The 12,311-nt window shown below is 57.6% G+C and overlaps 1 protein-coding gene across 1 annotated transcript; it reads left to right on the top strand.

Moving 5' to 3' along the window:
• Positions 1-4,673: 4,673 nt before the first annotated feature.
• On the top strand, positions 4,674-7,342 carry Ier5l (immediate early response 5 like). Its single transcript, XM_021650668.2, has one exon. The coding sequence runs from the start codon at positions 4,870-4,872 to the stop codon at positions 6,094-6,096; it is 1,227 nt and encodes a 408-aa protein (XP_021506343.1). The 5' UTR covers positions 4,674-4,869; the 3' UTR covers positions 6,097-7,342.
• The last annotated feature ends 4,969 nt before the right edge of the window (positions 7,343-12,311 follow it).

Here is a 12,311-nt window from a genome sequence, read left to right as displayed (position 1 = left end):
AGTGAGGCCTGCTGTGTGTTCCTCCTACAGCCTAGCCCACTGCCTGCACACAGCCTAACCTGCAGCCTGAATGACTGAATGAGTGAACAAACGTACAGCTAGCTAGCCCAAGTGTTCAGAAACCCACGAGCTATGAGGCACTGTGCTCTGTCCACAGTACAGTCACCTGGGGACCAGCCAGCGAGTGTGGTGCAGACTGTGTCCCTTCACCCACCCATGGACGTGTCCATCTCTTCCAGATCCCTGCTGCCTCTGCTTGCTGTGTGACCTCAGGAAGAGCACCTACTCTGTGCCTCTGTGGCTCCATCCATGGGACGTGGATTATAAGAGACCCTGCCTTAAAGATTGGTGCTGGGGCAGCCCGTAATCCCAGCACTCAGGGAGGCAGAGGGAGGTGGGTCTCTGTGTCTCTGTGACTTGGAGGCCAACTAGGGCTACCAAGCAAGTCCAGGACAGCAGAACAACCAAGTCTACACAGAGAAACCCTGTCTCAAAAAAAAAAAAAAAAAAAAAAGATTGGTGCTGGGCTGAGCCCTGACCTGGCAAGAGTGAAAGCACCATTCTTTTTTTTTTTTTTTTTTTTTTTTATAATTTTTTTTTTTTTTTAATTTTTTAATTTGTGTATATAAACACTCTGTTTTCATGCACACCAGAAGAGGAAATAAGATTCCGTTGCAGATGGTTGTGGGCCACCGTGTGGTGGCTGGGAATTGAACTCAGGACCTCTGGAAGAGCAGCCAGTGCTCTTAACCGCTGAGCCATCTCTCCAGCCCGAAAGCACCATTCTTAAAGCTGAGGTGGTGTCAGTCTTTCTTACTGCATGGAAAGTCCTGGAAGCCAGGCCCTGGTGTCTTCCTAGGCCCTGTGCCTCTTGATAGGGCCAGGTGGGTGTAGCACCCCAACCTTGCTCCCAGCACTCACACGATAACCTTCCTGGAGTGCAGCTTCGAGCTCCCGCACCTAAGAATCCCCAGCCTCTCACATTCAGACAGGCCCCGCAGTGGCTCCTGCACGGCCATGCTCTGCTGCCACATGAGGCCCAGGGCCGCTGACCCCATGGAGAAAGTCACATATGAAACCACAGCCCTAGCTAGAGGCTGGAGCACAGGCCGAGATGCTGGTGAGGAAGGGGCATCTAGGCCAGTTCCCAGAACACGCCCCACCCCCTCTCTGAACCTCAATTTCCCCAAAGCAGTGGCCTTGTCATACCTCATACACATTACAGTCACTGAATTACTTACCCTGTGATGTTTATTGAGCACCTACTGTATTGCAGGCTCTCACTGCACCCCCTTCCTAAACTCTTCTGGAAAGTCCCTCTCCCTCTTTGGGCTTAGGGTCTTGGTTTTATCCCAGGGAGCTTCCTGAGCCTCCCTGTGTCTGTCTGTGAGATACCAGCAGGGGAGAAGCATGCCTTGTTCTTCCAAATTCTTCCCTGGCTTCTAGACAAAGGTTCCAAAACCTTTTCTCAGGAGACTGAGCATGTAAACAAACTTAAAAAGTCTGGCTTCCTTCCCCTCCTAGCTCCAACATGCTTTTTGCCTGAGCATCTCCCTCAAACCACCCCAAGAACCCCAAAGGGTAAATCCCCGGCTGGCCAGGCACCTCCCTAGCTGTCCCAAAACCTGGTGTATGCAGCCTTACACATGTGCATACACAACCCAAGGGCTCAGCTGCAAGGCTGCTATCACCTGGGGTTTGACTGGAGCCCAGGGCCCCAGTGATCCGTGCCCTGCTCCGAGGCCGTCCCAGCAGACACTTGGTAAATACTGAGGCATTAATTAACTTCCTCTAGGGACTGGTGACTCAGACCAGATGTAATCTCCCGGACTCAAGGAGGGAAGACCAGCGCTCCAACCTCACTCCGTGATCACTGGAAACCTTATCCTGTACACCACCTCTACAAGGGGACGGCTGAGACCCTTCCACACAGAGGAATATAATATGTGTATGCATGCACACACTAGAACACACACACACACACACACACACTCAGAGTGTGAATGGCCAAAACACTGTGCGTCCAAACAGAGGTCTATATGCAACTCACCCACATTTAAACCCCCCAGTGTATGCCACTCCCAGCAGAGCCACGCCTCTCCCAGGACCCCTGCACACTTCAGCTATCCCCCGCCTCCTTCAGCTAGAGTTTTCTGACATCTGCAGCAGCTCCCCTGCCCAGGGCTACCTCAAAAAAGATCAAGGCAAACAGCTGCTCAGCTTGCTGGCCCCCAAGCCCACCTATCCGTCCTTGAGAAAAAAGAAAGTCTGAGAACAGGCGGAAGCCCCCCTCCTTAAGGCCACACAGGGTGCACTAGCCACTTTGCCCTATCTCTGCCCCTCGCTACCCCCCCTGCAACCCCCCTACCTCCTCCTGCACAGGCGTAGGAACACACAAAGTGAAAGGGCCTTAGAGTTCAAAACTCACCTTGGTGTCTGTGGGCGTGGCTTGCCTCGGAGAGCTTCACCTTGTAGCTGTGGCTAGGGAAGTGCAGGGAGGTACCAAGACCAAGCTTCCGTGCTCGTTGTCCACTTCTGTTCCCACACTGATTCCCTGCTTGGTCCCAAGAGCTGTCTTCTGTGTCACAGCTCTAAGAGTGACTACAAATATATGGAACAAAGAATAACATTTGCCTACCTGGGGCACTAGGCAAAAGTACATAAATAAACAAATCCGTGACACAGGGGCATCAAACCATTCATCGAGAGCTGGGCCCAAAGACCTGAACTTGGCTGCCCTGGCATATTTCCAGGCACCTACAGAACTGGGTTCAAATCCCGCCACCATCCCTTTCAAATCTCAAGCTTCTTCAGTGGGAAAGGCCAGCCCACAATGTAGGCCACAGAGTCCTCTGGGCCAGTCCTCCCAGCCTCGGAGGAGGACGAAGCATTCCTCTTCCCTCTCAACCTCTGAGATAGGTAAGGAGAGGTACGGTGTTATACCCCAAGGATTCATGAGGGCATATTCTGAAGCGTGTCCCCATCACCTCATGGCAAACAGGATCCCGGTCAAGTGTGCTTGTTCTGAGCCCCACCCCCACCCCCACCCCACCCCAATGTAATCCTGGCTTCGATGGCACAGGGCGGGGAGAGGTGCTATAAGTTAGCTAGCGTGTTCTTGGATGGCGTGGGGAGCAGGGCCCTGTGCCTGGAGCCCTGCCATCTTGGGCAAAACCTCTTTATTGCTAGTGTCCAAAGCTTCTCATCTAAAAACCTGAGCTAACTGTTCCCTGCTTTTGACACTTGACCTTGAGAATTTGCCAAAACTTGAAGAAACAATTGCTGGGTCCTTTTCTAAAGACAGCCACCAGGACAGCAGCCTGGGTCAGAGGTGCTGAGAAGGTCCAAAGACAGAGAGTGTCAGAAGACCCTCCTCTCCTCAGCCCCACAGGGTCCCATCTGTCACCAGGCATTTCTGTGGACTCTGCTTGTCAGTCAAGGGTGCAGCCCTGGACCCTTCCCGGGCCAATTTCCTGACTTAAGCACAACAAAACCTTGAACGCTGTGGGTGCAGCATTCTGGAGACCTTTCCAACCCCAGCCCCGACTGCAGCAGCAGCCTCCTTACTTAACTGAAGCTTTTCAGTACAGAAAGAGACTCCCAAGAATCTTCTTCCTCTTCCTACTGTGTGTCCCCAACTGGTCTGCAGATAACTCAGAATATGGACATAAGAAGCGAGGAGTCCTTGGCCTGGGTACTCTCGGCTCAGGATTCTGACTAAATCTTAACGGATTGCCCCACTCAGTCAGGGCTGGGAACCTTGGAGGGAGAAATTCAGGCCTTTCTGATAAGGGCCCAAAGCTAGGCACACAGTAAGTGCATCTACTATCATTGATATTAAGTGAGGCAGGAAAGAAGAGGTTATCCAAAGGCGAGGAGGGAACTAGAGGCGAGCTCCTAGGCCCCCTGCTCCCTGCCTCCTACCCCACCGAACCCCAGCCCACTCCCCGGGCAAACTCCCAATGACAAAACTTCTCAACTACAGATCAAAATTCACTGAGTTTTACAGTCAAACAGAAGGGGAGACCCTTCCCTGACCATTCCCAGAGACCCCTGGGCTAGCACATCAGGTACCCAGGCCCCAAACTCTCTCTTCCATGAGGGTGCCCTAGTGCCCAGGTGCGTACACACACACACACACACACACACACAGCAGCTTTTCTCGGAAGAATGCTCAGCTTGCCCAGGTTACCCCCGGCCTTGGCAGGTGGAAAAGAGGCGGCGCCGCGTGGCCCGAGGCGGGGAACGCGCGCACCTGCGGCAGGTGAGGCCCAACCATGCGGAAGGGGGCGGAGCCACCTCCTCTGCGCTCAGGTGAGCCGACCCCCGGCTCGCGGGAGCCGGGTCCAGGAGGCCTGCGAGCTTCAACGCGGCTCCTGAGAGGCGACCCACGCTGCGGGCGGCTGCTTCCGAGGCTCCGAGTCCCACGCGGTGCCGCGGCCCCAAGAGAACATTCGAGGCAGCGGCGGCGTTGGAGGCCCGGGGTCCGTTCGTTATTTGAATAGCACAAAGGAACCGCCTTGGTCTGATTGGCCAGCCAAGTGGCCCCGGGGCGGGCAGCGGCTGTCATTCGGGAGCCTCCGCCAGCTCCTATTGGCTAATCTACAGTGGGGCGGGGCGCGGCTTCCCAGCTAAATAGCTAGGGCCGGGGCCGGCCGAGGCTCATTGCTTTGGCGCCGTCTGGGGAGCGTGAGCCTGCGGGTGGCGCGCAGCGCATGGTGGCGGTTTCTCTCGGTGCGCCGCCGACCCGCTGACCCGGGCTCGGTTCCCCGTGCCCGGCGCGCCCCGGCGACCAGCTGGAGGCACACGCAGCAGCAGCTTTCGCAGCAGCAGAGGCGGCTGCTCCGCCGCCCGCGTCTTCGCGGGAGCATGGAGTGCGCCCTGGACGCCCAGAGCCTGATCAGCATCTCCCTGCGCAAGATCCACAGCTCCCGGACCCAGCGCGGCGGCATCAAGCTACACAAGAACCTCTTGGTGTCCTACGTGCTCCGCAACGCGCGCCAGCTCTACCTGAGTGAGCGCTACGCCGAGCTCTACCGGCGCCAGCAGCAGCAGCAGCAGCAACAACAGCAGCCGCCCCACCACCAGCACCAGCTCCTCGCTTACGCGGCGCCCGGAATGCCGGCCAGCGCGGCCGACTTCGGCCCGCTCCAACTTGGAGGCGGCGGGGACGCGGAGGCGCGCGAGCCTGTCGCCCGGCACCAGCTGCACCAGCTCCACCAGCTCCACCAGCTGCACCTCCAGCAGCAGCTGCACCAACACCAGCACCCGGCGCCCAGGGGCTGCGCGGCGGCGGCGGCGGCGGTGGCCGGGGCGCCCGCGGGCTGCGCGGGGGCGCTCTCGGAACTGACCGGGTGCGCCGCGCTCCAGCCGCCGCACGGCGCGCCCCACCGCGGGCAGCACTTGGAGCCGCTGCAGCCGGGTCCTGCGCCCCTGCCGCCCCCCGCGCCCGCCGCTCTCTGCCCGCGGGACCCTCGCGTCCCGGCCGCCTGCTCTTCGCCCTCCGCGCCTCCGGGGGCTGCCCCTCCGACCGTCGCCGCCTCCTCTCCGCCCGCCTCTCCAGCCCCTTCCTCGTCTCCCGGCTTCTACCGGGGCGCGTACCCGGCCCCCTCGGACTTCGGCGTGCACTGCAGCAGCCAGACCACCGTGCTGGACCTGGACACTCACGTGGTGACCACGGTGGAAAACGGCTACTTGCACCAGGACTGCTGCGCCTCCGCCCACTGCCCCTGCTGTGGCCAGGGCGCTCCGGGACCCGGCCTGGCGTCCGCCGCTGGTTGCAAGCGCAAGTATTACCCCGGCCAGGAGGAAGAGGACGACGACGAGGAGGACGCGGGCGACCTGGGAGCCGAGCCCCCCGGGGGCGCCCCGTTCGCCCCCTGTAAGCGCGCCCGCTTCGAGGACTTCTGCCCGGACTCGTCCCCGGACGCGTCCAACATCTCAAACTTGATCTCCATCTTTGGCTCGGGCTTCTCGGGGCTGGTGAGCCGACAGCCGGACTCCTCGGAGCAGCCGCCGCCGCTCAACGGGCAGCTGTGCGCCAAGCAGGCGCTCGCCAGCCTCGGCGCCTGGACTCGAGCCATTGTCGCCTTCTAGGGACCCCCGAGGGCATGGGGACCTTGGGCCCCGCGGGGCTGGGGCCAGACAAAGACTCGGCCAAGGGACGATAGGGAGCGAGCGGGTCCCGGCCACTCGGGGCTGAGCTGGGGGCGAGCAGAGGCTCATGTTTTATAAATTGTAAAATAAAAAAAAAATCTAAAAATCTTGGACTTTATTTTTGCAGAGAGAAAGCGCCTATTTAAATATGCTTTGTGTTTCTCTTACTCTTTTTTTTTTTCCCTTTTTATTGTACTGATTGCAGTGGTGTTTAGCGAGGAGCCTGCCACGTGAGGCAGGGCTGCTGCCCGGAGGAGGTGCCGGGCCGCCGGGGGCGAGGCTGGGTGCCCGGGCGCGCCGGGGGCGCAACGCAGGAGAGCGCGGGGCCCAGGACGCCGGTTCCAATCAGTTGTCAGAGCTGGAAGCCCGACGTTCCGCTCTCCTGAGTGCTTCTCTGGGTGAAGAACGGGTCTTGTGAAACCCTGAGCAAAAAAACAAAGGCAAACTCTATCTCCAAAAGGGACGTTTCGGTCACATTTCCTCTCTGGGGGCGGCCTCCAAAGTTCTCAAAATGAGAAGGCAGAAATGAAAACACTTCAACTTTTTTTTTCTTTTCTTGCCGGGGCGGGCGTCTAGAACCCCTCCTTTCCCCGCCCCTCTGGCTCCGTCCTCTTCCCCTCCTCCACCCGCCTCGCGGACTGGGGGTACACCCGGACACACACAGCACAGTTGGGGAAGGGGTGGGGGGCGAGTAGGGCGAACTACATTTCCCATCATGCCCAGCACTGCGGTCCTCACCAAACAAAAAAGGAAGTCGATTCCTTCACCTGGATCCCCGGGGGAGGGAGGGGCCCGGACCGCCGACTGCGCTGGAGACTTTTCGCTTAGCTCCTGGTCAGCTGTGGTGTTTGTGTGCGCGCTTCTAAGTTACCTTGTCCTGCTTCAGTCTTCGGCTCCATCTCATGAAACCAGCATTGTTCCGGCTTGTGAGAACCCTGTCTGCGTCTTCAGCTCGATAAATTTTGTTTAATTTAAAAGCCTTTTGTTGTGAGGAGGCGAGGTTCGACTAGAGCCCCTCTGGGTCTCTGCCATCCGCACCCCAGGGACTCCAAAACAAGTTGCCAATCTTGCCTTCCCGGCCCTTCCTCCTGTATTTTTGTGCATACTGAATTGTATCTCACCGGGTAAAACTGTTCAGATTACTTGTTTAAATTTATAATCTTAATAAAAAGTCGATTGTAGTGTGTATGGTGGTGCTTTGCTTTCACGTGGGCCTAGAGGTGGGAAAACCTTCAAACGCAAGCAAACCCCAAATCTCCAGGGCCAAAGCAGGCCGGGTCGGCCCACAGCCCACATCAGCATCAGCAGGGCCAGGGTTGGGATTGTGGGTGTGTGTGTGTGTGTGTGTGTGTGTGTGTGTGTGTGTGTGTGTGTGATAGGCGGGTTTGGGGTACAGAGACCAGTACTACAGGTCTTCCAGTCCCTATGCCTCCTCGCCGGGAGGTCTCGGCCCCTGTGGGAACCGGTTGCTCCCGGGTCTCCAGCAGGAAGCAGAGCCAGCCTTCAGCACTTTTCTCTACGCAGCCAAGGGTTGCAGGGCCTCGTCGGCCCTGGTCTGAGCTCTCCGCAGCAGGGAGACTTCTGGGCCACCCAGGCTCTCCGCCCGCACATCCGCACGGCTCAGGCAGCAACTTGGGGAAGTTTTCCCTTTCCTTTTTCTTTCTTTTTATTTTTTTTTTCTTTCTTCTCTTTTTTTTTTTTTTTTAAGTTGAGTTTGTTATCGCTGCTCAGTGCCACTTGGTGGTGTGCTGGCCGCGTCTCCCTCCCTCCTCGCGCCCCTCCCCTCTCCTTTTTTTTTTTTTAATCCTCCCTCCCTCCCGCCTCTCCTCCTTCTCCAGTGGATAGAGGCAGGAAGGCTCCAGGCGCGCGCTCCCCTCTGACCACCTACGGAATGACCTCAGAGTGGGAGAATGTGCCAAGGCCCGGAGGAAGCTCGCGTTCTTCCCACTGGAACCAAATTCACATCTGGAGCCACGGCTCCGGCCCCAAGGCACGCGGATGGTTCCAGCCTTGCTAAGGGGATAGGAAAGAAGAACCGGGGTGGCGTGGAGGGCGGTGGGGTAAGATGAAACCGCAGCCTCTGGTTGTTCGGGGGTTGCCTCTCGCAATGTCTCTCGTCTCTGGCTGTCTCCCTAAAGATCTCTCGCTCTCACTGGCTCGGCCCCGTACTCCCCTTCCCTGCGCAAAAGCTCCCAGCCACGGAGCAGGCAACTCTCCCCGCCCCACCCCACATGCCTCGCTGGGCGAGAGGAGGCAGTGTCGCACAGGGTCCCCGGTCCAGACTACGAGAGGCGACGCTATCCATTCTCAGGAGGTTGCTTGGCTCTGGATCCCGCTGTCGCGCGTGGCGAAGTTGTTGGGGACATTCCAAAACGCGGGGAAAGGACGGGGGCGAAGGGCTTCGACCCGGGTTGAGAAAAAAGAATGGTCTGCAGGTGTGAGTTATCGGGAGGAAAGACACCTTCATCCCACCGACCCACCCAAGGCTGTGTTCCCGCCTCCCACGAGAAGAGTGGAGCTGCAGGGGGTGGGGGTGCTTCTTACCCCCTTCCCGCTTCCCCCTACAAGTCCAAGGAAATAGCTGTTGGATGCAGTTTTGAGTCAGTCCAAGCCAGTTGCCACGGCTCCCCCTAGCGCCGATTGGAGGGCGCTGCAGCGTGTGTGGATGGGAGTGGGCGAGGCGCCGCCGGTGGGGATGAGGGGCGTCCGGGCGGCAGAGGAGGCTCCCCGCGCACCTGCGGCGCCGCGTCGCTTCCCCACCCAGCCCCGATCGGAGCGGGACAGTGAGCCTGGAGCTTTCCCACTCCAGGTCAGAGTGGACGAGGGCACGTGGTCGGACGCCTTTGTTGGAAGCGTGGAGCTGGGCACAACAAGACTACCAGTGAGGGTCTTGGGACCTTCGTATCCATCCTTGGGACCCATGTGGCAAAGACGTGTGGGTGTTTGGGTGCAAAATAAAAGCTTTGAGATCAGCAAGACTGCAGACTAAGGTTCCCCCTCCCCACCCGCGCAGGTTTTCTGTGCTTAAGCTCAGGACGTACTGGGTACACTGGCATCTAGTGAACCCGGGGGTTGGAGGAAGAGCTCGGGGAGTCGCACAACAGAAGACCCCCTAGCCCCACTTATCTTTTTAGGGCTCAGGTACCTTAAGCAATGACATAAAGGGTTGACGACCCCACAGGGGACACAGATATTCCCCCTGAAACAACAGTGACCGCAGAGGCGACACAGTGAGGGCCGCACCCGCCCTCCAACTGCCTCTAACACCGAAGCTCCAAAGATCCCGCTCACCCACTCACAGCCCTCGGGGCTTCCTGCGCCGCACACAGCGTGACAACCCAGAGCTGCCTGGAGCAGACTGGTGCTCCGTGGGCAGCACCACAGACACACTGGGGGAAGAGGTGGTGCTGTCTAGCCAAGACTGTCCTCTGCATGGGGCACTAGCAGGGAGCAGGCAGGTCCCGTCGAACTGGAAGGGACAGAGGGCTCCTCGCGAGTGGCGAAAGGCAACATCCAGAGAACTGAGGCTCTGGTCCTCCCCCAGCTAATCGGCTCTCCCCAGCGTAAAACACGCATCGCAGGGCACGCTGCCTCTGATGCCGGGGAAGGGCTGAGCCGGGCTCTAGCTGTGCTTGGAGCCAGATGCCAGGATGACTGCTAGAGCCTCACAGAGCTCTGAGCTGCCCTCCAGAGAAGACCCGGGCTCAGGGTGCTCTAAGCTCCCAAGAGGGCCGCTGTGCTGAGAAAGAGAACACACACCAAGTGCGGTGTCTTACTGCCTCTGTCCACTGGACAGACATCTACAAAGAGTGTGCTGGCTGCTTAGCCCCTGACAAGCTCTCCCTACACAACACCACCAAAGCAGTAAAGCGCCAGAACGGCAAATGCCTCTGTGGATCAATCATTTCAACTTCACGGCCTTCCTTAGAAGTGGACGGCCTTTGGGGAATGAGAGCACACACCCGTGGCCACAGCACTAGGTGGCTAGCCTCTACCTGTTGGAGCTCCTAGTCTGCCGGAACTGGTGGCCCTGTGATAGGAGCTGGCGGTTGATCTGGGCTTGGCTTTAATGGCCAGACTGAGAATTCACCCTGGAGTCAATGCTAGGCTGCAGGATCCAGGCTGAGCTGCCAGAAGCACCATTCATCACTTCATTCTGCAGGGTCCAGGACGCAGGCGGAGAAGACAGAAGAGTGTCTGTGCTCTACCACACCCAGGTCCTGTGTCCTTGAAGACTTGTGGTAAGGGGCAACAGAGTGACTGATGGAGCTCGGGCGTGATAGAGCTCAGGCGAAGGGTAAGACTTCCAGATCATGGCACTGAGCTGTGTGATGGGCAGAGGAGCCACTGGTTTCAGGGGCAGCTGGATAGAGTCGGAGATTTCCAAAAAGTGTTCTGAGCTCCCCACTCTTACTGCAGACCAGCTTCCTTCTGCAGACAAAGACAGCTCTGGCCTCTGAGCTCACAGATTGGCCACTCAAAAGAAACCACCTTCTTTACTAACTCCAAACATTTCACCAAAAGACTGCTGGGTTCCCAGAGCTATGGCCAAGCCTGACAATAGTTGGTGGCTATCACTCATGAGCAGAGAAGTCTTTTCTCAGGAGCAGGTGACACCTGGTGAGTGCAGTGCAGAAACTGCCTCCAGAGTTGGGGGGTGGGGGTGGGGGCTTCCAATCTGGACTGAGGAGGTACTTTCTGATGGGTTTTGGTTAAGGCCTGGGGCCTGGGCAGGGCCACTCGGAGGCCTGGGGATTGCAAAATAGTCAACAGAGCTCTGGAGAAGATGTCTGCTGTTGGCACGGGACCATCTGGTACCTTCCTGGGTTTGCCATCCAGGAAGAAAGCTGCATAGCCAAGGCAGAAACTGGGTTCTCCTGGTGGGCTCCAGGGCAGGAGGCCCTTAAGGGCCACTCCCAGGGGACTGAGGGCAAGGACACTGCTTGCACAGAGGCCATGCAGGGAACTCATGGTTCCTCATGGACTTTGAGTAGAACTAAAAAAGGGTTTTAGCAGGTAGCCAAGGATGTTAACCAGCAGGCCAAAAGGAAGAGGGACGCTGCAAGGCCAAGGCCACCCAGAGGGGCCCACGGACATCTGCAGTACGGGTGGTGTGATCTAGTACCTGCTCAGATGATCAAGGCTGAATAGGTCCTTAGGAGTGGAGAGCACAGTAGGCAGAGAGGCTCACCTTGGTTCTGTGCATCTTCACGCACACAGCTCTGTAGTCCCTGAATGCCTACGATAAGCATGCTGCATAGTTAGGAGAGAAAAGTGAACGCCGTAGGGCACCAGGCACCATCGTTGATGTAAATGAGTGGCCCGGCAGAGCAGCAGACATGGCCGGCCCCTCTGGGGCAAGCACCACTGAGGGTCACCCCTGGGCAGGTACAAGCTCCAGGATAGCCAGGGCTACACAGCAAGACCCTGTCTCAAACACACACACACACACACACACACACACTTAAAAGCATTATTTCTTGAGGCTGGAGAGATGGCTCAGCAGTTAAGAGCAGGGAGAGTCCTTGCAGAAGAGTGGGCTTAGTTCCCTGTTCACGCGTGGTGACTCAGAACCATTTGTTAACGCTAGTTCCAGAGGATCTGATGTCCTCTGACCCCCACTGGTGTCACACACACACACAGTGCACACACATGCACTCCCACACACATACACATAAAATATTTTCGAGCATAAAAGCGGTTTGCCTGTGCCAAACATGTGCATGGTGCCCACAGAGACCAGAAGATGGCATTGCACAGTCCCCTCCCGAAAAAAAAATTAAAAAAAGAAAAAGTAAAGCAGCAGAGACAAAGCTACAAGCCTGTCTTGTTGGCGACATCACGGAGCCCTCTGGAGAAGACCTCGTGTGCGTCTCCTTGTGGCATATGTGTGGACATATGCATGCGGCAGCCTGAGATTGACTCTATGCATCTTCATCAATTATTTATTCCTGGAGACAGAGCCGGCCTCATCCACCCAAGCACTGACTCTTACTGAGCTGCAGAAATCCACCTGCCACCCCACCCCACCGTGCTGGGGTGACAGACTGGGTACCCAAAACTTATATGGGTGCTGGGATCCAAAATCAGGCCCTCATGGCAGAAGCTACCGAGAAGCCACTAAGCTGAGTAGGAAGAGCAATGGACCAGGTATC

Source organism: Meriones unguiculatus, chromosome 8 (assembly GCF_030254825.1).
Source record: "Meriones unguiculatus strain TT.TT164.6M chromosome 8, Bangor_MerUng_6.1, whole genome shotgun sequence".
Taxonomy (NCBI): Eukaryota; Metazoa; Chordata; class Mammalia; order Rodentia; family Muridae; genus Meriones; species Meriones unguiculatus.
Note: the sequence above shows the minus strand (reverse complement) of the source record. Positions and strands in the feature narration are given on the sequence as shown.